Source organism: Uloborus diversus, chromosome 4 (genome assembly GCF_026930045.1).
Source record: "Uloborus diversus isolate 005 chromosome 4, Udiv.v.3.1, whole genome shotgun sequence".
NCBI lineage: Eukaryota > Metazoa > Arthropoda > Arachnida > Araneae > Uloboridae > Uloborus > Uloborus diversus.
The window spans coordinates 189916071-189941644 of record NC_072734.1 but is presented as its reverse complement, the minus strand read 5'-3'; the positions used below and the strand labels follow the sequence as shown (position 1 = coordinate 189941644).

Genomic DNA, 25574 nt, shown 5'->3' with positions numbered 1-25574 from the left:
TCAGAAACATTTTATTAGAAGGCTTAATTGTTTCAGCAAAGATAAATATTTATAGATGAGCTGGATGGTACCACATAATGAGATGGTCATCTTCCTGAATTTCAATGTCATCTAGACCTAGTAACAAAGAAAAAAAAACGCATTTAGAAGAACCATAAAAGCACAAACATATAAAGATTCAATATACAGGGTGGACAGTAATGCTAGACCTTATGATGGATGTTTTAAAAACCATTTTTTCGAAATTACCGTAAAACCATTCAACACTGGACCGTTGAAGGAATCTGGTAGTATATGTGCCATGTAGTGATTGTTGGAGCACAGCTAAAGTCATTAAAAAAAAAAATCAGTAGCTTCGCAAGTGTTGTCCAGCGAAGTTCATTTTGTTTACCCCAAGCTTCAATATTATCATTCTCGTGTCAAAATTCATTTGTGTTGGGAGGTTTTTTGAAATTTTCGCTTCAGCTCTCAAAGTCTCCTTCAAAACCTATATTTGCCGATTGAATTCTCCGAAGTTAAGTTTATTGCTTTATTACTTAGATATCTAAGTTGATTATCGGCGAATCCTGATGTTGCTTTGTTTACTTGTCGTTTCCAAGTAAACAAAATACGGGAATTCGAGTTGCAACTTTAGACCACCCATTTTTACTATCGTTTGTTAATATTGTGTGAACAGTTTTTGTATTGTCTTGAGCAGTTTTAGTTTTCGGGTTTTCCTTGGTTTTAGACATGAATCTAGGGAAAAGAAAGAAGGTAGGCGGCCTTCCTTACCTCAACTATTCACCTGAACTGATGGAAAAGGTGATCCAAGAAATCAGGAGCAACCAAATTTCAACAATGGAGGCCAAAAAGGGGTAAATTTTGGTGTTGGTCTCATTCACCAGATGTCATTTAGTACAAAAAAAAAAAGAAAAAAAATATTGCGACAACGGAAAGAAACCTACCCAATTGAGATAAAATTTATATCAAGCCCTTGTAAAAAAAAATTATGAACAAAAATGCCATCGTAAAAAAAATAAAATCCAATAGATAACTACTAATTGCTTTTTACTTGCTTACCTAACGCTCATATTTATATATCTGAAATAAAATATTGTATATTTCACATTTGATTTGATTTAAGCGAACCTGAAACTGACTCAAAAAGTTATAAAAAAATTTACAAATAGGAAATAAGTAAGTACAATTTTTTCTTTTTTAATTTTTGCATTGCACTGTGATGGGACAGAACGATCTACGCATTCTAACTTTAGACCAGAGCGGTTTAGCGGTGCATATCAAGGAAAATATGAGGTGCTCTAAAGTTGTCACCACCATGTGCAATTTTTATACCACTATACAAAAAATTCCACTTCCTTTTGTGTGTAATTTAGAATTTTTTCGAAGCGTCACTCTGCAGCTGAGGTGTATGGTAGTATATGGTTAAATTCTCAACCTTTATTTTGGCAAGGAATAATGAAAATATGAAGAAAAATACACATAAAATGGTCTAAAGTTGTACGGTTTTACGGTACTTCTCGTTGATACATGAATGTAAAGAGAAATACTGGGTGTCTGAGAAAGATCCGTACAACTTCAAAAATTTATTGAAAAAGAAACAATAGGGTTACAGCGAAACTAATTAGTACATTAGATAGAATAACTCAAAAAGTTTTTTTCCTGTAACTTAAGTTATTACTTTAGGAAATTTCTACATGAGACCCTTTCTTATCACGAACAATATCAAGACGATAATCCAATTCCATCCACGACAGTTTCAGCATTATAACAGCAGCAGTTGCTACAGCTGTTTGGATGTTCTGTTCCGTTGTGTTTGCGTATCGGATTTTGTTTCGATAAACCACGCAACACATTGAGTTTTCTTCACGTGATCCGCCATTGAAATAACTAAAATGCTTCAATATTCCTTTGCGTGACATGTAGTGCCATGTATGGTCAGAAACATACTGCAGAAAAAAACGTTTTGAGTTATTCTACCTAATGTACTAATATTTTTCGCTTTAACCCTATTGTTTCTTTTTCAATAAATTTTTGAAGTTGTACGGAGCTTTCTCGGACACCCTGTATATGAAAGTTTTTTCTCTAGAAATGCTCTCTGTGTGAGCCTTTTATTTCAGGACTAAGTCTTGTCCAATTCGTTCCCATGCCATGTGATTTCTTTTAATGGGGTTACGCCACAACCCCAATGACGAAAACGATACAAAAGTGCACTTATACAAATACAAAAGTGACGACCAGCAGCAGGCTCTGGGCCCAGCTAGACTGGTCCTAGTCAATTTACAATCCCCAGTGAAGATCAATGGCCCTCTTAAAACTGTCTACTCCCTTGCTCATTACCACCTCTTCCGGTAAGCTGTTCCAAGGTTCCACTACCCTGCTAAAATAATAATTTTTCCTAATATCCATATTAGCCTGAGATTTAAATAGCTTAAAACAATGACCCCTTGTCCTGTTTTCAGTGCTAAACTTCAGCCCGTAACATTTTTCATTTTAATAAATTTAAACAGCTGAATCATGTCCCCTCGGTCTCTTCTTTGCTCAAGACTGTACATTTTTAGCCCTCTAAGCCTGGAATCATAATCTAAGTGGGAAAGTCCACTTATTAGCCTTGTAACCCGCCTTTGAACCCTTTCCAATACATTAATGTGTTTCTTAAGATAAGGAGACCAAAACTGAACAGCATACTCCAAATGAGGTCTTACCAAACTTACTGGTAAGACCCTTACTTGTGCAGCATTACGAAACACTGATAGTGGAACGCACTGGATCAGCGCTTAAATGTTGTTGGGTAACAAAAGGCGTCAACAATGAGTATTTGAATTCGAAAAATTTAGACAATTTGCTCATACGATGATTTTCATCGGAAAAATACTGTGCAGTAGTTTCGAAAAGGTGACTTTTTGCAATCGGGTACATCGTTCGTGTTTGCTCTGTAATAAACGTACTATATACCAGTAAAATAATCTGTCCAGTTAAACATATTAAAAATGCTTGCTGTTATATATATGTACATATATAATATATTATGTTTTTTACAATACACATAATTTCGTCCGCAATCTGTAGATTATGAGGGTCTTCATTTATACATTATGATTTCTGAACTTCTGTTTGATTTAAGGTTTAAGGTTGACGATTTGAAGGTTATAGATATATTTGGTTGTACTCTATAAAATGCTTGATGTACTTACTTTCTTTGTAATGAATAAGAGTTCCATTGAACCGTGGTCCGGTAAGATACGTCAGCCAAAACAGACCTACCTCAGGATCATTAATGTAGCCATTAATTTCAAAGACGTACTTTTTCCCCGACATAGGCTTCCATTGGAATCTAAATTACAAATTAAGAATCATATTAAAAGTAAAAAGTTTAATTTTGTTACTTACTAAATTTTGGTCGTTAATTAAAATTTTTTAAAGAACAAACAATAAATATCGATTTTTAATGTCAATGTTACTTATCAATGTTCGCCGGTAACATTAAACATCAAAACCAGCATTAGATGCCAACTATAGGAATAAAGCTTATAATTCCATTTGCTACTTGGGCATCCAACGCTGATTTTTTGTTTTTAATGTGTGAAAATTGTTAAATAATTTAAGATATATATGAATCAGTGAGTATTAAAAAACCAGCTGTATAAATCAGCTATATTTTTCTCCATCTACTGAAAACAGTTTTTGGATTGTAAACACGATAAGTAACATGAAGTTTTATTGCCACAAAATAGAGTCAGAATTTAAAAATAAATTTTTATTTTAAAAAACAGACTAGTGCGCCAAGATGTCTGGACTAAAATGGAAATCAAGTACTGTTGTGTGCTTAAATATTTAATAAATCAAACAGAACATATCTTAACCAGACAGAACACATTACCTTTATAAATACGTACTCTCAAACATTACAGCAGTTGAATGATTAAAATGGTTAGGATAGATAAACTTACTTATACTTGGGATCGGCAGCTGCAGCAACTTCCATAACTTCATACGCAGAAATATTTTTCGATACAGTTAAATAAATGGTATGAATTATATCTTTGTTCTGTTTCAGATACAAAGAGTATTGAACTCTCATCTTTGGTCCAAGTTTGTATGAAATTCTGTCGATAGGGTTTCCTAAATGAAAATTCAACATTGTAAAAAATCAAGTTGTCTGTGAAAAATAGGAATTAAGTAATCTTTTTAGTAAAAGGAAATAATTGTTTAGCACAAATGTTTCTGTTTACGGATACATTTTATCAACTCTAGATATATTTAAAAAAATGTTAAAATAGTTTGTTTAAAATTCATTGAGCTATGTTTTTTTTTTTTTTTTGAACTATTCGTAAGTATGCATAATGAACTGCACTCATGTTTTGTAACTTTTATCTATAGCTGGAGGCAGTGGCGGTGATTCGGGGGGGGGGGGCAACAGCCCCGCACTTTTTTCAACATTGAAGATCGCCTGAACGTTTTATAAGATTTTAATTTGAAAAAAATTCTGGAGAGATCACCCAACGATAGCTTAAAACTGCATATTTTAGACTTCGGTTTCGAAAAATTTCCGGAGGAGTACCCGTAGACACGCTTTCTCCTTCTTGTATCTTCAAAGAGGGCCTAAGTTTGTGTTACTATAAGATTCCAACTTCGGAATTTTTTCTTGGAAGCGAACCCACTTCTCCCTAACATTAGTAAAAATATGCAAAAATGCGGTTTTAAACATAAAATTAAGAAACAAATTCGGAAGTAGTCCTCTGCATTTTCCTTTGAAGCTGCCGAAGGAAGTCTAAAATTGATGCTTTAAGGCTTTATTAGTTCCAAAAGATTTACCGGAGAGAAATTCCGAACTCATTCTTTTCACATTAAGTTACTCAAAGAAATCCTGAAATAGCGTTTTTAAAACGATTCTAGAAAATTTTTGGGAGAGAACCTTAGAACGCCTTGCCCTCAATTTGCTAAAGTTGTCCTAAATTTTCTTTTTTAAGACACCAGTTGCCGGGTTATTTTCGGGAAGCTACCTTAACGTCACCAAAGACGTTTATTTTCATACTTAAGCTTCAAACATTTTTTAGGGAAAAGTTTCCTCTCCCCCTTAAATCACCCAAAGATAGCCAAAAGTAAAGTGTTCAGCTTCCAAAAATTTCTTGCCCCCGCAATTATAATCCCCAATTGCCGCCTCTGGCTCGATGTAACAAATGAAAAATGATATGCAAAAAAAAAAAACGTTTTGCTAACAATGATTTCAAATATTATGAATTAACGTTGGGAGTTTAAAGTGAAGCTTTACAGTAATTTTTCACCTTCACTGAGCTGGAGATGTCCTGTGCAGTTGACATCTGCGATGTCTGCTAAACTCTTCCTGTTGAGAATGGGCAAGATCATGTATATTGAAAGAAAATCGTCAGATTTCAGTTCTTTCATCAAATACGTGATCGCGCCTTTCAAATTCCAATCTTTGGATGTTTCCTCTCCTTTAGAAAGAAGGGCCTAAAAAAAGAAAGGAGTTACATTAAAGTACATACAATTCCAAGAAGTGTGACATTACGTATTTGTATAACAGTATGCTTATCAAAAGGAATGTGAAATGTGACAAGTAGGAGCAAAGTAGGGTTCGTGATTTTTTTGATTTTTTTAAAAAAATCAAAAAAGTCGGATTTAAAAAAAAATAATCAAAAAAGTCGGATTTTTTTTTAATCAAAAAAGTCGGATTTTTTAAATTTAAATTGGATTTTTTTAATTTAAATCAGATATTTCTAATTATATTTTTAATCTTCAAAAACGTGTAGATGTTAATTATTTTACATTTATAAACAAAATATGTATCATACAATAGATAAATCCATGATAAAATTAAGATAAGTTCAATAACTATTCAGTGCATTTTTTAAAATTTATAAATGCGTTATAAGATGTGATTTTGTTTGATGCTTTGCTTAAAGATAAGGTTTCCATCATCATGTACGTTTTTAGTGTAAAATAATATGTTGAACAATTACTTTTCTTTACTATATTAGTCATAGTGCATAAGAGAAACTGCAAATTTTTATTTTGTTATGAATTGAAATTTTGGAGTAAAAGCAATATTGCAAGAGTGAAAAATCAGTTTTACACACAGAAAGCGGAATCTGTGTAATTTTGCCTGTTGAAGTTAATGTAGTGTAAGGCAGTGTAGTTAAACTTAGATCAATACATTTTTAAAATGCTAAACTAATTTATAAAAATAAAATCTGATTTTAATTAATGATTTTGTTGAAAAAAATAACTTCATTCAAATTAATTGATTTAAATCAATGATTTTTCTTTTTAAATCATTTTATTTAAATCAATGATTTTTCTTTTTAAATCACTTGATTTAAATCAAGATTTTAATCGTGATTTAAATCAAGCTGATTTAAATCAACGAACCCTGGAGCGAAGTTTGACACTTTGTAAAACGGTGGGGGGGGGGGGGGGGTTCAAGCTTTTGGAAACAAAAATTGTGATATCATTTCTGGACAGCCTCTAATCCAGTTGGGACCTCCTATCTATCCCCACTATTTAGCTTCTTCCAGTTGGAAGACATTTTGTTGAAATATATCCCTCGCTCCTTTAAATAAGGTAATATTTCAAAAGAAGTGATTTTTTAGGAGAGCGAATTTGAAGTTTAAATGTAAGACATCCTGCAGTAAAACTATATTTCGAGCCACCGATTAAACAATTTTTTACGCATGAGGTCTTTTTCAAGAAAATCTGGTGCTTCTTGTTTTTTTCATGAAGAATAAGTGTAAAAAGCGTAAGTTTTAAAAATCTGCGTTTTATTTATGACGTTCTTACACTAAATTGAAAAAATACCTTTTGAGATATCTCAAAATATGTCATTATTGTTAATGATTGTTCTCCTTTCAATGCCGACAATCTTAATATATAAAAATCAATGTCCTGAGATAACATATATATATATATATATCAACGCACAGCCAATACCGCTGAAGCCTCAGACTTGAAATTTGGCAGGCATGTCCACATGATTACGAAAGTATCCACTAAGAAAGGATTTTTCGAAATATCAATTAGTTCAGGAGAAATTAATTAAAACCCCTTAATTTCTGTGAAAACTGTCACTGAAATTTAAATCCCTTATTTTCGGAGGCTTTCCTCCATTTAAATCATTATTCAGTACTTCATCTCAACTTTTGGTCGATAGCGAATTTTTAATTTGATATTGTTTTTGTTTCTCACGTGATTCTTCGAGGCTTTTCTCAAGTCAAATAACAATCTTTCTGTCTTTTGCTTTCATTTTTTCAAAACTAGAAACGAAGTTTTTAAGAACATCATCACAGGCGGACTATCCTTTTGAATTTAGAAGAGTGCAGTTTCCTGTAAAAGTTTGCTTTGCAATAACCGTTAATAAGTCACAAGGACAGACATTAAAAGTAGCAAGGATCGATTTAAGGGAAGACTTTTTTTCACACGGCCAATGTTATGTAGCTTTTCCAAAGTCAGTTCATCAAGCAGCTTAATAATTTTAGCACCAAGAAAACAAAACTAAAAATGTTGTACACAAAGAAGTTCTTGCTTAAACATAGGTATAACAATAAAATGTGGATGGTCTGTGTTTGCAAAGATAATCAATACTTTAAAAGGATCGTTAATAACAGTTAAAGATCGGTGAAGGACAAGGGCATATATATAAGGAGTCCAGGGGCCCCGGGATCCTCCCAAAATTAGAAAAAAAATATAGGTAATAAGTAATTATTATAGGGGATTTTCGAAACTAGGTGCACCAAGCACTGTTAACCCCTGCTAATTCCATTACCCGAGCAATGCCGGGTACGGGAATGCTAGTATCAATATAAATGTAAATAGTACGCTCTTGATTGAAAAATCAAGAATGAAAATGCTCTTTTTTTTGTGTGTGTGCAATACTGTTTTCGGAATAAAAAGTACCATCTTCCACTAAAATACACAGGTGCTGCATACCTAATGGGTCAAGCACATACCAAGATGCGACATTCTTGAAAAGAACATCGGATAATATTTTAAAACGGCAAATACCACTTTTGCTCTCTAACGGCGAAATATTAAGTTATAGAAATGCAGGTCTTGCTGCTCATTCACGGCAGCTCAAAAAAAAAGCCACAACTCAAAATCGCTAATTTTTTTGAGACATGACGTTTTTGAAAGGGTGAGCGGAAGAGAATTTTGTGAAGGATTGACTTCCTTGTTCGAAGCTTGAAAAAGGAAGACAGCAATCATGAAAATGCCTCAGAGCAGCAGTAAGATATCTTAGTGTTATTTCTGGAATTAAATGTCTTAGTGTTGCTATGAGGCTACGGTAAATAGAGATGCAAAAATGACGACGGGTAATAAAATTACGATCGCCAAATTAATTTTGTTTTTAAAAGTAAGATGCCAAAATGACGACGGGATATGTAATCGTAGTCGTCAAGAAAATTGTGTTAGTCAACTAACGACCACTTTTTTCAAACCCTGCCTTTAGGCACTTATTCGTTTTATTATAAACTAGCGGTACCCGCACGGCTTTGCCCGTAATAGAAAAATTAAAAGATCTTTTGGTTCGCCTGTATATTTACAAATAATTTATGGTGAATTTTCTCGCCAATTGGCTTGTACCCACGTTACAGTTCCACGCTATGATAATTTCGTATCTCGCAAATCAGCTTGTGCCCATGTTACGGTTCCACGTTATGATAATTTCGCAATTTACTCGTCCATCTTATGAACATTTTGTTCTTAAAATTGGAATAGAAAGAGAACCACACCGAATTTTCAAAAAATCGCTTCGAGGTGCACACCCCCATGCTACAAACTAACTTTGTGCCAAATTTCATGAAAATCGGCCGAACGGTCTGGGCGCTATGCGCGCCACAGAGATCCAGACAGACAGAGGGACTTTCAGCTTTATTATTAGTAAAGAAAACAATTTTAAACTTTGGTTTTTGTTTAATGTTGAATTGATTTTTTGAAACTCATTTTTAAAAATTAAACCAATTAAGTTTCAGTTATGCGCCTTTCAATAGATTTACAAGATTTTTCCTTTTCTGTCTTAGAAGCAAAATATTTAAAACAAGAATAATAGAATAAGAGTGTTCTTCTCAACAGTGAAAAAATTAGATTTTAACTCTAATAGAAATTGCTGGCTAGTACTAGGCAAAAAAATTCAAAATGGAAAATGCAAAAAAAAAATCTAATGATACAAAGTAACAGATAGGATGAGGAAAGGATGAAAATATAGAAAGATAATTAATTTGAACTCTGAAATTTTGAATTCAAATTATGTTTTTCGCAATCACGAGTTACGACAGGGTCCTACTCATTGGGGGAAATTGTTTCTAGAAACAGCTCCTGTCCCCCCCCCCCCCAAGCCTACCCCTCCTCCTGGGCGGTTACGTGTGTATAGTTGTGTGTGTGTGCGTGCAAGCGTGTGTGTATGTGTAGGCGCGCGTGCGTGCAGGTGTTGGCTTGTGTGTGTGCGTAGACCTGTGTGTATGCACGTAGGCGTGTGTGTAGTGCATGTGTGTAAAGGCTTGTGTGTATGAGCGTGTGTGTGTATGTGTGTATATGAGCGCGCGTATGTGTAGGACATGGACGCCGTCGACCAGGAGAAACGGGTTCCATGAGGCAGTGCTCGGAGCAGCGCCTGCAGAGGCCGGTGGGCGGTGGTGCAGCAGAGGTCCCTGGTTAAAGCTGAAAAAGGAACCAAACACCAAGGACGGTGAAATGAAAGTAATAAGCAATCGCGATTGCTCAAAAAAAGACTGCCGGAAAGGTTAATCAAAAAGCGGTGCAATTATTTACATTGCTCATACAAAACTCGGTACAGCAAACACAACTGTGGGTTTTATTTAGAGAAGGGACTTTTTAACGAAAATACTGGAACATACTTTTAATTTTTATCAATGTAGAATCAATCATTGATTTATTTGAAAAAAGCTTTGATTGTTTTTTTAATGCGAAATACCTTCCTGATACTTTAATGTACGGTATTTACGAAAGCCTATAAGCTAAGAAGGAAGTTAGGAAGAAAAATCAAGAAATTTCTTTAAATAGCCTGAATTTGACTAAATTTTGCTGACATTATTCATAGATTCTCATACGTTTAGTTTTTCAATAAACAACAATACTTTTTTTTTTGCACAAAAATATACCTGTTTTTAAATTTTGAAGAAATTTGTCTGTGATCTCATCATAATAAAGTCGTAAATTGTATATCATCTACGGTCAAATTACCAGTGTTATAAATCAAGTTCCTTGAATTAAAACTCCTTTGTTCTTTTTTGAAAATAAGAGAAAGGCATTTTTAACTGTCTTCATAATAATTGCTTACAATAAGCAACTCAGAATGTAAATTTAATTGCTCTAATTACTACCAAATTTTTCTTTCTTTGACAATCCATACAAATTTGTTTGGACTGAAATCTCATTGGTAAAAGGATAGCAATATAAACTAATGCGAGCACACTTAGTATATGAGATTTACTAACAGGTAGCACTAGATATTTTTAGCTAGATTTTCTTCATAAAGAGTGAAAGTCACTAAGGGGCTGTCCATAAATGATGTCGCACATTTTGAAAACAAATTCGACCCTTATGCGCGCTCGCATTAGTTTATGAATGCCAGACACAAATAATTTAACAAAATTACTTGAGACAGAGGAAAAACTTTAAAATCCGGACGTTTTGTCCAGCCTGCTCAGAAAACTGGACGTAATGTCCTAGCTGACCAAAAATGTGGACTTTCTGTCTGTAGACCTTTTGTCCGTCGGAGCTAATGTCTCGTGGACGTTATGTTCGCTGGACGTTCTGTCCGTCGGACGTTCTGTCCCTCGAATGTTTTGGACCTGGACGTTTTGTCCGTGGACTTTTTGGATCTGGACGTTATGTTCGGCTTCCTTATCCTCTCCCCTCCCCTTATAACATGTCACGTCTTTCTTTCATGAGTATATTCTTATAAAGAATATGTGATGTGACACTTCTTGTGCTACCCCCCCCCCTCCTCTCTCTCTCTTCTTATTACAAACTCACAATTTCACGAGCCCCTCCCCCTTCTCATCTCGAAGCATGACATCATTCGTAGACGTAAACGGGCCATTCCAGTGTCTCGTGCGGGATAATCAGGCTTCATAATTTCCTACATTTTGTTATAGATCTTAACGTTTTAATTAAACAGGAGTAAACACATTTTTTACTCTTACATTTGATCCAAAGATACGCCCGACGCAGTATTATTTTTATTGCATATTTTTGTTACTTAAAATGTAATTAATTCGCATGCGTCATGTGCGGCACAACCAAAGTCAATCTCTTGTTGTTCGCTGCTGTATGCATTCTTAATATTTTTGCTCCGTTTATGATGGAGCAATGAGGAAACAAATGGCAGGTTTTGAAAGCTAAGGTTCCAACTTAAAGGAAACATATATCATTTGTTGAGAAATAATAGTTTAAATCGTTGAACAAAATTATGTATTTGGCCATTCCTTTGAAAACGGTTATTTTGCCTCTCATGCAGCGGTTCTTATATTTCATAAAAAAGAAACCATTTTAAAAGGAAATGACAAATTTTTCGCTGAAGATGTCGCACATATGTTTGTGATTTCTTAAGCAAACAAAATTTTGTTCATTACCCTTTTAAATTATTATTTTTAATGAAATATATGGATAATTCTTCAAAAAGTGTAACTTTTCTGTCACACGCCTTTTTTCTGAAAAAATTTTAAGGAACAATTCATTTAACAATGCTTTTTAATTTCATCAAAAATGTATCTATTTAAACCTGCCAACAACTTTTTAATAATAACTTTTATTTTAGTGTATTTTTGGTTCACAACATGTGAATTCTCACCTCCGTGGCATGTCACACACCTTGTGTGACTGTATATGTTGCTTAATAACTTGTTTAATTAAAAGTATGTACTTATTTATTATTCCTTTCACAAGTGTCTCAAATACTAATCGTTTAAGTATATTCAATTTTTTAATATTGTGTTTTAGTTCGTTTTAGTAGGACAAGGAGTCATGTCACACAATAAATTCTCACCTCCGTTACCTGAACACAAAATGCCATTCCTCATCAACACGTGGCACTAATGACATCAAATATTATTTTCCATGATACAAGAAAGCCCCCTTGTTTATTTTCAGCCATAGTTGAAGTTGTGAGATTTTTCTCGAAAAACAAGAAGATAGATTTTGCTTTAAAAACTTAGTGTGGTTATTCTGATTCCTTACCTCCGCGAACTTGAATTTCATGGATGTATATTAATGTAAAAAAATAAGTTAACATGTTTTCATATGCTTAACATGTGCCGATTGTAGCAACCCCTTCTCCCCCCGCCCAAAAAGAAAGAAAAATCCCTGAAAAATGTGTCTATTAGGCCTATATTAATGGAAAATTCCTCACCTCCGTGAATTCACTTCCGTGACAGACCTTATCAATGTCATTATTTCTGAGGTGAAAATAAATGATGGAGGGGAAATACATCAATTTTCAGCACTTTACCACAATTATAAATTGCCAGTATATCCTCACATTCACTAAATACTATTTTTTTAACATACATTTGAAACTACTAATTAAGCCGTACTTTAATTAAGAGAGCTCAATATTATATTCCCACTAATTATTAAAATAGTTGATCGTTTGCACAACTAACAAAATTACTACTTTGATATTAAATTGGCCTCAATTTTTTAATATTAAAAGTGTTTTTCTTTTTTTCTAATTTCCGTGAACAAGGAACTTTTTAATTGTTTTATTTATGAGTAAAATAATTGGAACTTAGCTGGGCCATTGTTTATGGTTACGTCTGGTAAGTAACACTTTTATGTAAGAATGAAAAGAAAAAAAAAACAAAAGGTTTCGAAATTGAAAAATATTTGCGTTCAAAAGTTACGTTTTCTGGAGAGTGACTCATATGAACTGTAAAGTTCGGAACAAAATGTTCGTTTTCCCGTAAAAGTACATTCCTAAAAAATTATACAGAGTAAATCTCACTTGCCGTAATTGAAGCTAAATACCTGAACAATAAGAGCACTTGTATAAATATTTCCAAAACTCCCATCCTCATTTTGCAACTTCTTCAGTTCTTGAACACTGTCATTGAAGATCTCGAAGTCTGTTGTGTTCAAAAATTCTCTTTGTCCATTTTTTATAACACAAGACAACGCTATTACAGCTACAGCTTGAATTTCTGTAAGAAATATCATTTTGAGAAAGTCATGTAAATAACGCCATGCACAAAACTATGCATTCATTCATCGAAGGTTTAATTTTTTGATATAAGATTGTTGATTATGTTTGCTTGTTAACCTAATTATACTTTTCTTGCAATTAAATATGCTGTGCCAGGGGTTCCCAAAAGCCTGAATATCAACACATGGGATAAGTTCTTTAAACAGCACTACCCAGCGGCCATCCAACAAAGGCATTGTTATAGGGATGGATCTAAACAATTCAAATCAAAAAGGTAATTGGTTAATTTCAAGTTGAAATTCAGAAGTTAACCAATTGTTAACTCTCCACTATTATTCTCTGATACCTTCGATAGATGGGATGTTACGTACCAACATTGACAGGTCCTCGCTCCTTCTTATTAAGTTAATTTTTGATCTACGTTAAAAGCGAGAAAGCGATAGGTATCATGCATTACGGGGGCGTTGATGACAGTTACGCAAGCCTGGCTTTCAACAGGGTGTGGAAAATTATTTGATTTGGAGCGGCAACAGTCATTCAACGCTCCCTAGAATGAACTCGAATCAAGCGTTCAGTCGCCACTGAATTACCAGAATTTCGATATTTTGATGTGACGAAAGTCACCCCTTTTGATGGGACTTATGTTCCCAATCTTCGATATATGTTATTTAAGTGCACTGTATATACGTTTCAACTAACAGCTCTTAATTAAAATGTTTTTCTAACCTTCAAGAAGCGTTTGTCGATTTTTGAATTCGATGTGGCAAGTTTACCCACTGAACCAATTTATAACAAAGGAGTTCAGATAAAACACTAATCAACGATTTGGGTTAAGAAAAGTCTTAGAAAGTCAAAAACCATCCAATGATTAGTTAAGTTAAAGAATAAAAGAGACATTTCCTATCGGGTCAAATTGGGACGCAAAACCACACTCGGATCAACTTAATTATGCACACAAAAATTCATCAAAATCTGTCTTGCCGTTTAGAAGGAGTTCACTGACAATCAAATGTACAGAAGATATTTATATAAAAAGATATACGAGGGCAAATCAAAAAGTCTTTGCGCCTATTTTTTATTCGCCAAAAACAGCTACATACAGGTATTTACAAATATACGCAGTGTACTACGTACCTTACATTATTTCTCCACATACTCACCACACCTGTTCAGACATTTGTCCTATCGCAGCACTAAATTAGAGATCCCCCCCCCCCCCGTGGTAAATTCTTCCAACTGCCTGTGGAACCACCGCGTTCTTGGCGCCTTCGTCACATGTGAATATCTGTCCTTCCAGAAACTTTTTAGAGGAGCGAAAACGTGAAAATTACTAAGGCAAGGTCTGGAATGTCCCTGGCATTTCCCTGTGAATTGCTATGGGCTCCCTTGCTCCATAGAAAACGAATAACACTTCGCTGCTCATAAGCTGTGGACGTCTGAAGAACAACCGTCATCTTAAATGACTGATAACAGTTCCGTTCTTCCGAGCAAAAAGCAAATACGGCTGGTACGGTTCAAGGAATGTGTCACTGCTGGGAATGTATATGTTTGCGTTGTATTGACAGCCGGATTTTGGCTTAAAAAATAGGCGCAAAGACTTTTTGATTTGCCCTCGTACATAAATATTCAAGTACAGTACTGGAATTCAGGCACGCATTTTTGATTTAGAATAGGTACTACAAATGTTTAGTTTCAAGTCAAAATACCAACAATAAAACTAATTTAGGTGTCATTTTGTCAACAGCAGCTCATACTGATGAAGATAGTGCAACATAAAAAATTAAATCGGTATACCATGAGCAAAGGGGTATTCTGTATCAGCCTCCAGGAGTAGTAGTAACTGACTTATTTCTTCTTTCGACAGAGATTTCTTGGCATTGCAAAGAGCCAAATAAGCGATTGGTTGAATGGGCTGTTCTGAATTCTTCATGCTGTCAGTCAAAAGCTGTATCAGATTGAAGCCATAAAAGTATCGTGGATTGTGGCACGTCACCAAGAGAGCATTAATTAGCATGCTCAGTTGATTAGCAGAAACGGGCTCCGTTGAGTTCCTAGATGGAACATAAAAGAGAAAAAGTATTTATCGTCAAATTAAAACTAGATGTTTTTTTAATAAATACCTTTAAGAGGTCACATTACATTTCAGACATTTTTTTTTTTAATTTAAGTAAATTTCATTTTTTTTAAAAACCATAACATGCATACTTATTTTGTAATCAATATTTTTTTTTCAAAATTTTAAAATATTACCTATTTTTTCAAAAATTCAAAAATTTAGGAAATTTTCTATTTGCAACTCCAACAAACTATAGGGGGCACTGCAGCCACCGTCTAATGGCGGATGAAAAAGGTAAAACAAACGCACACCGTAGCGTAGAAAATGCTAATAAGCCTAGTTATTTTTGTTTGTATGCATGACTTTTTTGTTTTATTCTTTTTAAATTAATTTTCAAAATCTTGTGGATATTTTGGCCTATGTAAAAAGAAATGAGAATTCAAGAAGCATTACTAAACATTAGAAATTAAGACAAATTCCGTAGTTCGTAGTTGTAAGCAGCCATTTCCACGATGTTGAATTCGAAATTTATCAATTCCTGATGAAACTACATTTTTATTGTAGCCATATGAACACTATAAATATTTCATGTAAATAAACCTTTGTTTATCAGTGTTATCAAAAGAGGAAGATGAAAGTTCTTTGTTTTGTTTGACTAGCGCTAATTGTTTTACATTCGGTTTCGTACATTTCTAATTTCTGAATTATGATTTAATTCTGTCATGCATCATCAATAAAATTCTCACGGATACATGGCGGTAGTTTTCTTTTTAATTGATCTTCCATTATTTCTTTAAACTTATCGAATTCCGTTATCTTTCTACGACTTTAATCCACACATGATAAAAAATAAAAATGATTTACAACTGACATGCAAAATCTTGCCAAGCAAGTGTTCTTTGCTCGCACAATACTAAAACTATAACCCTAAACTATAATCGCACTATTTTGGCGATGAAAATTCTCAGCGTTAAACATTTTTCATTCCGTTCTACGATAATACTGCATACTGTCCTTCTTTTGAGATTAAGATTAAGGGGGAAAAAAACCATATTCTTACAAATTCACACAAAACAATAAAAAAATTTTACCTAGTATAAAGTTATCCTCTTCCAAAAAAAAAAAAATGCTTTGAATAGACTTGCAGATGCAAAGTTTGTTAATCCAGAGTTCTCATGTGTTTATGATTTCACGCCATTTACGACAGTCAAGTCACTTTTTAGAGGGAAATAATAAAGACTAACATTATTTTGAGGAGCTCGAGAATAACATTAAGAGACAAAACACTTTCTATTTCTGAAAGCAATCCAAGACACATCGAATGCGTTAATAAATACTCATAATAAACTGCCTATGTTTACGTCAACAGACACACATGAAACGCAATGTTTTAGTTTCGGCAGTTATGTAAATCACCGCAAGGTAGCGTATTCAAGCGCTGGAGTTGCGATTTTTTTTAAATTCCTAAGGCATTTTTGTTTTTGCACTAATTCAAAAAAATTTTTTTTGATAAACGATCACTATAATCATGTCTAAAAATCTGTGCATTCATTTGCTTATGCGTTTATTAGAAAAATTTCTGTGATTAATTTTGTAAAAAAACTCAATTTTTTTTAACAAAGAATTTGGTTTTCAAAGGTATAACATGCTCTAAACATTTGAGTAATTTATAAAATGCTTATCCAATGCCCAGTCTTGTTAAATATATTATCCTAATTGCAAAAAGTATTACTTTGAAGCTGTATCTTTAATAGAAAAAAATCCTTAGGGATTCGAATGACATAAAAACACAAAAAAAAAAACTATCATCAAGAAAAAGCAATTTAAAATATTTCTTTTGCCTAAGAACACATAGCGAGCACGACCTAAAACCCTTCATAACTTTTTAAACATTTGAGATAAAGCAACGAAACTTTTTCCTCGTGTTTGGAATAGTTTTTAGTTTTGAAATAAAGTAATAAAAAGTTTTTTCATCGTTTGATCATTCTCGAGGTACTGTAACCATTTAATGATATTTTGCACATTTCTGTTTCGAAAGATTACTTTGTACATATTACTCAGTAGTTGTTAGTCAGACTGGAACAATTCCTGGGAAATTCTTTTTTATGGCTATACTTTAAAGTTATTGTGTTTGAATGTTATATTTCACTGGATTTAAATATTTGTAGTAGTTTGAGCTTCTGCTATAGTGCCGTGCTAAGCACAAAAGTCGTATCTGCACTTTTTATCGAAATTGAGTTACGGTCACCAAGTGACTCTTTGTCACACATTTTACCGATAAGCAATGTTTTGTGGTTTTTGTGTACAGGAGATATATTTTTAAAAAACCTAAAAAAAATGAAACCTGAATCAAATATATGGAGGCGTGATATTTTAAAGAGGTGTTTACCATTTTGAGCTCAGACTCAGACACGACTTTTGTGCTTAACACGGCAGAATAGAGTTAGCGACAAACTACTATCCATCTATTGCTAATTATTCTTAATGTTGCCAGTTCTGACTTCGTGAATTATTGAACACTCAGTCAAAGGAACAGCAATTTATTTTCAGAATGTTTTACGTAAATACATAAATAAACAATTTTATATTAACTTTAAAAGGTTAAAAAACAGTTTAGATTCGATTTGTAGTTAAATATGTTTATTTTTTATCGCCCAGGTGACTCTATTAATTTCAAGAAGTCAACATAAATGCTGGTAAAAAAAATTCAATTTACTTTTACCTCAGCAACGCGAGTGCTGTTTCAAGCTCCAGCTGTTTCACTAATAATTGATGCTTTGGTAAAGTGTTGTTACCATTGAAACTTGTTCTCCCAGATAAATGCAATGCCACAATTGACCTATGTAAATTATTTTTCCATCCAGATCTGAGAGTTACGTGTGCTTCTAACCAATTGTAAGCAACCCGGAGAGATGCATCAACCCCTTCAACAGACGAAATTCCAACCTCTAGAAGGAAAAAAAAAACATAATGAAAACATAGACAATTAGGTGGAAATTTTTCCATTATTTCATAACATGCCTTTTTAGTGAAAAATTTTCCTTACTTATCAAGTATTAATCGGGTTACATGTCTGGTGTACCTTTGTACGAAGTTTATGTACATAAAATGTTTTTCATGACTTCATATTTTGATCGGAATTGCATAGTTTCTTGAATTGTGCTCCCCCAACGCCCCCGTAACACCAAATGCCTATCTTTTCTCGCTTTATACATAGAGCAAAAATGAACTCAAAACGAGGAAACGAGGACCAGTCAATGTTAGATCGGAGGCCATTGCCATCTATCGGAGGTATTAGAAGTTAATAGCGAAGAAAACAAATTTAGCATTTCTAAATTTAAACTTCGAAATTTACCAATAAATAATGTGATTTGATTTGTTTGGATCAATCGCCGTAGCAACGCCTTTGTTGAATTTCTGCTATGTAGCGCTGTCCTCCGTACCGGAAGTCAGCACGGGGTTTACAGCAGTTCAGTTTTTGAGACAAATGCGATAGGCGTTTAGTACTACGGGGGCATTGGCTCCCCAGAACCCATGGCGTCCTCGTAACCATTACGAAATCTCGTCCACAAACCATTTTTAGCCTATTCTCCCAGTAAAAGTCAGAGAAAGACGAAAAAAGCATGAAAGAAGGCTTAATGCATCTTGAAAATATTACAAAAAACAAAAGAAAAAGTCAAAAAAAAAAAAAAAAATTATTAAATAAATATCGAAAAATTAAAAATTGGAAGTAGAGTATTGAGATGGGGAAAAATGTCGGTCGGTCTGTCCGTCTATCTCCCCCCCCCCCCCCCACCGTAATAACTTTTGAGTGAGTAGTCCGATTCGAACAATTTTTTTTTATTATTATTATTTTTTTTTTTTTTTTGTTCAAAGATCTAGGCGAGGACACCTCATTCCTATATTTCATTTTTTTATTTGAACTATTTTTTGTTCAATTTTGAACAGTTTAAAAAAACTTAACATTAGCGCCTACGGGGAAATGCAAGGCAATTCCGAACTGTGAGGCGAATTTGCTTCAAACAAACTTTGTAGGAAAAAGCTTTTGATGAAAAACTTGTATATAAAATATCTTTTTGATTTGAACAATTTTCCGTTCAATTTTGAACAGTTCAAATCCCTTAACATTAGCGCCTACTGGGGAACTGAAAGTCATTGCAGATTCCGTACTTGAAAGCGGATTTACTTCAAATAAATTTTGTTGGAAATAGCACTTGACGACAAACTCCAGACGCCGACTCTGTGAATTTAGGCTTAAGCATGTACTTAAGCAAGTCAAGGAGTCAAGTGCTTACCATGTGCTTAAAGCAATAAGCGTTTTGTCCTTGTTATGACCAATCAAGATCTTGCAAACGGTATCATGCGGTTTCGCGACATTTCGCAAAAGTACTAGGTCTTGCCTGAGCAATTGAAGAAATGTGAGACAGTTTTACGTGTTCACTCATTAAAAACGTTTTATACAGGGTTTGTTCACAAAGTTTCAAGACTGGTCTAAGACACAACATCATTAAATCATTAAACATTTTTCTACAGCAAACTAAAAGTTTTTGCAATATGACCCTTGGGCATCATCACGCCGCACAGTGAGGCATAGTGGGCAAAAATCCACCGAACTCGCAGATTTTGAGCGAGGATCTTCTATTATGGCTCAAAATGCGGCAAAATTCTTCGGCTATTTCGTAGTGGTGCTACAATTTTGAATTTCTTAACCCTCTAAGCGCCGCAGAGCTCAGAATGGACCCAAGTCGCGACTTTGAAAACTAAAAAGTATGACCATATTTTTTTCCTGATATGTGGCTCAATGCTTAGTATAAATCGAGGAATTGGATGATAAAACACAACTTTTGATCGCTGCTAGGTGTTTAGAAATGCTTTTTTCCACCGTATAAGTCATTAAAAACATGATTTTTCAGGTTTTTCTGTTGAAAAAAATGGGTTTTAAACGGTCTTCACACATTTCCTGCGCAAGAACAAATATATATTTTAATTCTAATCTACAAGTGTTCAATCATTTTCCAAAGTTCAAAAGGTAAAAACCTCCCTAAAACACCGAAAAATCGCACTTAGTCCGAATTTCAGATCGAGATCCTACCATTGTCCACTAGAGTACATCTGTGCCATAGCGGCAAACAGCTTATTTTATATGTGTGCATTTATATATATTCGTTTCGAGAATAAATCATCTGCGTTCGAATAAAGACCTTTACATTTAGAATTTCCGAATGCTTTTGATGTTTTTAAGAAAATTTAATGTATTGAAGTAACAGTTGTGAGCAAATGTGTAGACGCAAAATTAGTATGTTTGTCTGTTTCCTCGGAATAATAGTAAAATTAGAATTGTAACAAGTATTTTCACTCTTTTACGTAAGTGTTTTTGTTGGAATTCTAACTGAAAATGTAAAAACACATGTTAAAATTTTAATGTGTTTTAAACTAAACAACTAATGCTCAGATGAACCCTTTTAGCCCCAGTTTTGTTCCTAACAACATCATTTATAGGTTATAATACAGCTGAATTTAAGGTAGGGCTGAAAGGATTGATGAAATTATATGATTTTACTTCACTCTATTTAATTTAAAAAACAAATATTTACAAATATATGTCCATTAGCTTTCACTTTAGAAGTATGAAAAACAGTAAAGACATGTTATTTTAACTTTATTATAAAGTTTTATTGAATTTATATTAAAATTTATGTTGTTTTGTTGGTCTTACATGCAGAAACAAATTTTAAAAAAATGTAATTTACATAATTTTTTCAATTACTTATTTATGTAACAGAGGACAAAAAGAGTGAACATACCTGGTACAATTCGAATATTACGATTAATCCAAGGAAACAGAACAGCATACTAATTTTGCGTCTACACATTTGCTCAACTATTACTTTAATACATTAAATTTTCTTAAAAACATCAAAAGCATTCGGGAATTCTTAATGTAAAGGTCTTTATTCGAACGCAGACGATTTATTCTCGAAACGTATGCATATAAATGTACACATATAAAATAAGTTGTTTGCCGCTATGGCACAGATGTACTCTCGTGGACAATGGCAGGATCTCGAGCTGAAATTCGGACTTAGAGCGATTTTTCGGTGTTTCAGGGAGATTTTTACCTTTTGAACTTTGGAAAATGATAGAAAACTTGTAGATTAGAATTAAAATATATATTTGTTCTTGCGCGGGAGATGTGTGAAGACCGTTAAAACCCATTTTTTCAACGGAAAAACCTGAAAAATCATGTTTTTAATGACTTATACGGTGGAAAAAAGCATTTCTAAACACCCAGCAGCGGTCAAAAGTTGTGTTTTATCATCCAATTCCTCGATTTATACTAAGCATTGAGCCACATATCAGGAAAAAAATATGGTCATACTTTTTAGTTTTCAAAATCGCGACTTGGGTCCATTCTGAGCTCTGCGGCGCTTAGGGGGTTGAGAAATTCAAAATTGTAGCACCACTACGAAATAGTCGAAGAATTTTGCCGCATTTTGAGCCATAATAGAAGATCCTTGCTCAAAACCCGCGAGTTCGGTGGATTTTTGCCCACTATGCCACACCGTGCGCCGCCGCCAACGTTTATTTTTTCGTTCCTTGTATTTAGTTTTCACGGAAGTCATCACGTGCAAAGTGGTTAGGGGACTTCTTCAAACAAAAAAAAGTCACGGGGAACGAAGTCGGGGTTGTAGGGAAGCTTGAGGCAGAATTGTCACATTAAACTTAGCCAAAGCCATGGCTGCTCCAAATGGCAATGCATTTTCCACCCAATTAGTTTTCGACGGAGCTCAATGACATGCACTAGCGATCTTTTCACTCTCGAAGGCAACTGACGTATGTGCGCTCCGTTAGCTGACCCCCCCCCCCCACGCACACTACCTCACTTTTTCAGTGCAATGGGAATACGTACGCACCTGCTCAGGAAGAAATCAGTCTTGAAACTTTGTGAACAAACCCTGTATGTATGTTGCCATAACTTAATTTACAATGTTTGTAAAAAGAGGATATTTATTGACTATACGTTTTTTTATTTATTAAAGGTGCATTTGAATTCGTAACGAATTGGGACATTAATCTCACACATGAGGCAGTGAGAAGCAAATGGATGTAAGTGGCAAAATTAAAAATTTGGAGATGACCAGTACAAAAGGTAGGGGAACCTTCCCTCTGTCTTGAGGCAAGAGATAGTACTAGTAGCCCTTGATAGGTGATTGTGTACGGTATGATTTAGAAACACAATTCAATGAAAGCCTACTTAGGACGTTATCTTTAAACGCGTTTTACTCAAAACTTGATAATGTCTAATTGCTTCTCACGGCCTCATATATTGACAGTTACTATGACTACGCACCAATGGATAAGGTTTTCATTTTCCGTTTTACATCTTGGTGAAATCGAAAATTCATTGTCTTCCAAAACCAAAACCTGTGGCGCGACAGCCCGTGAGGGCCAAGTTCTACTGTGCCAAATTCAGTTTTCCTGACCAGGGGCTCTCGGGTGCAGAGCAGATATTCTGGTCAGCCTCGCGCTGATCCCCCCAGTGTTTGGTTCCCAAACACGCTTGGTACTTACTCATTTTATCGACACACTGATTGGACAGCTGAGTCAGCCATGCCCGACCCAAAAATAGAACCCCGGTCGTGCGACATGGGAGAGTGAAGCGCTATTGTCCGTTTTCTAACCAGAAGGCACTTGACTCCTCCTTCGTCACTTGGTATCCGATGATTCTATTTCGCTGTTTTCGGCAGAAGGTACATTCGGATCATAGCATTTTGTTGTAAAAGCAGCAGTTTTAAAAATGTAAGAATAACTAGAAGGACAACAGACAAGTGAAGCAAGTGCTTTTAATTACATTAAGATTTTTTCGCACATTAAAATGCACGCCCAAGTTAAGGCTATCTGGTTGTCTCATTAGAAACGCATGGATTGCTTACCGATCAACCCCGCGTAAAATGGAACTCTGCGTTCATGGAGGTGTAGCGAAGTGCCTTCTTGTGAAAAACGGACAATACCACTGAGCCACTGGGCTTCTTTAGTGTCTTAGGAATAAATGACAATTAGTAAGTTAAGGATTTGCAACACGACATGCATTAATTAAATTATGAAGAACCAATAGCGATGCGGGAAGGCAGTAATAAAACTTTATCGCAGTAAAAATCGCATCCAAAACATTTTTTTTTTGTCTATTGCGAAACATATATTAGATATGGTGGAATTTTTAATTATTGCAGAAGCAAAGCTAAGAATCGACTGTCGTTTAAAGACATTCTTAATAGACATAAAGACAAAGAAATATATCTTACTACATGATTTTTCATCCAATCCGTTGTCGCAGTCCTTGATCCCATTGCAAACTTTGTAGCCCGGGATGCAGTTTGTATTGGAGCAATAGAAAGCGTTTTCACTATTACAAGCAGAACTTTCTGGAAAAATATGTATATAATATGTTTAAACTTTCTTTTAAAATAACCGCTCAGACGGCCCATAACAGAATAGTTTTGCTTTAACATAGAGAAAACAAAAAGGAAATAATTACGTAGCTAACGCTCATGTAGAACTTTTCATTGTTGTAAACGCGGGATACTTTGGCCCTAAGGTACTTCTTTGACTTAAATTGAGAAAAAGATACAGCATTCTATGTCAACCATCAAGAAGCATTTTGTAAATAAATTTTGACAAAATTCGCTGGAGAGCATCTCCAAGCACTCAGTTATGTATGCAAAGCAGATGGATTGTTCTGCTCAAGAAGTAACACTAGTGGTTCTAGTTCCTTGTGCTAACATGTGTCTTCATAACCTCTCAAACTTTTACATGTAGAAGCAGTTCTACATCAGCAAAGGCTTTGTTAAGAGTTAACTTATTTATGAACATTATTTAATACTTTCTGTAGTAGTATAGTAGTATTTCTAATTTCTGTTAAGGTTTTTATATAAACAATTAGCAATAACAATATATCTCCTAACCTAAAAATTATGACTTACTTTGACCCAGAATTAAAACTTGAAAAAATCCGTCGGAGAGATTTGGAAAAGGAAAAAAAAAAAGCTAAAAGTAAAACTCTAAACAGGAAAAGCGAGAAAAAACCTTGAATTCTCAGCAACGGATAAAGAGAGTGATTTCAGACGCAACTCATCATGGATCAAAACTTGCATGTTTTACTACATCGTTTTAATTTAAGTGAATTTTTTTTTTTTTTAAATAATTCTCATGATAAATTATTTTGTTGATGAAAAGCGAATTCTGCAATTTTTCATATTCTCAATGAAATATTTAATGCAATTTAAACAGCTCTTCTTAACCCATTAAGCGCCGCTATATGAACCACATTGGAAATACTGAAGTTTTCTTGTGTTTGGATGTTCAATACACATCTCTAATCATATGTAGCTGAAATTTCGCAAAAATATTTATTAGGTTACGAGATATGGTATGGTCTCAAAATGGGAGACTTGGCGTTTAATGGGAATGACATACATATCAATGTCACTATGCTGATACTTGAATAATTTCTGGCTAAATCCAATTAGAAAGCCCTAAAATCCTTTTTATGTAATGAATACAGCTAGTTATTGGTACTTTAAGTGCATATTTAACATATTCAAGCTTTAAAATGTAGAACTTTTAAGTTTTAATGAGACCCAAAGCTATAAATTGTGGGCCCCCTTGCAACAAAACCTGTGGAGGCCAGCCCCAGGGGATAGCAGTGTACATTTACAACGTTAATAAATAATAGTATGCTAGTTATTTTCAATTTCTTGAGCCGCTCGGCCCCCCCCCCTTAAGGACGTCTCCTCCCCCCCACCCCCGCTCTGCCCGTAAGTCTGGTTTTCATTCTTGTTTCATTCTTTCTTCTTATACATTTTTGTTCAAAACGGAACTTTTCCCACACATTTTACTACCTTTTAGCAAAAATCCTTAGGATTTTCATATACAAAAAGAAAAGAGGTAGTTTTTATTATTATTATTATTATTATTATTAACCATGTCCGGGATCGAGCGATGGTAAATGGCAATAACCCGAAGCACTATATAAAGTGGCTCTTATAAAATGGAACTAAGATATTTTTGGACTCCATGACGGTGTATTTGTGTCATTATAGGCAAGGTTTTTTTTACAGTTGACATTTCGACTGCTTCATAACATGTTTGATGACATGATTTATGCATCATCATAATGTTTTTAGAAATAAATGTCCAGCATGCTTGACATTGAGCAATTATCAACGGTTATAGTTTTTCCGATTTCATCCAACAAATCACGATAAATTGAAAAAGTGTAAATTGCGGCAGTTATTGCATTATCTGTGATCTAAGCGATTTCCATTAAAACAAATTTTTCTCAAC

General features: G+C 34.3%; 1 protein-coding gene across 1 annotated transcript in view; it reads right to left on the bottom strand.

The window, feature by feature from the left end:
• The window catches only part of LOC129221064 (uncharacterized), a 46409-nt gene continuing 20835 nt past the window's right edge, over positions 1-25574 (bottom strand). The window contains exons 4-11 of the mRNA XM_054855501.1: positions 23534-23653; positions 17953-18178; positions 14969-15225; positions 13000-13172; positions 5283-5469; positions 3948-4119; positions 3192-3331; positions 1-117 (exon numbers count right to left, since the gene is read on the bottom strand). Coding sequence (XP_054711476.1) covers positions 50-117; positions 3192-3331; positions 3948-4119; positions 5283-5469; positions 13000-13172; positions 14969-15225; positions 17953-18178; positions 23534-23653 — 1343 coding nt within the window. The 3' untranslated portion in view covers positions 1-49. The remainder of the gene's footprint in view (positions 118-3191; positions 3332-3947; positions 4120-5282; positions 5470-12999; positions 13173-14968; positions 15226-17952; positions 18179-23533; positions 23654-25574) is intronic.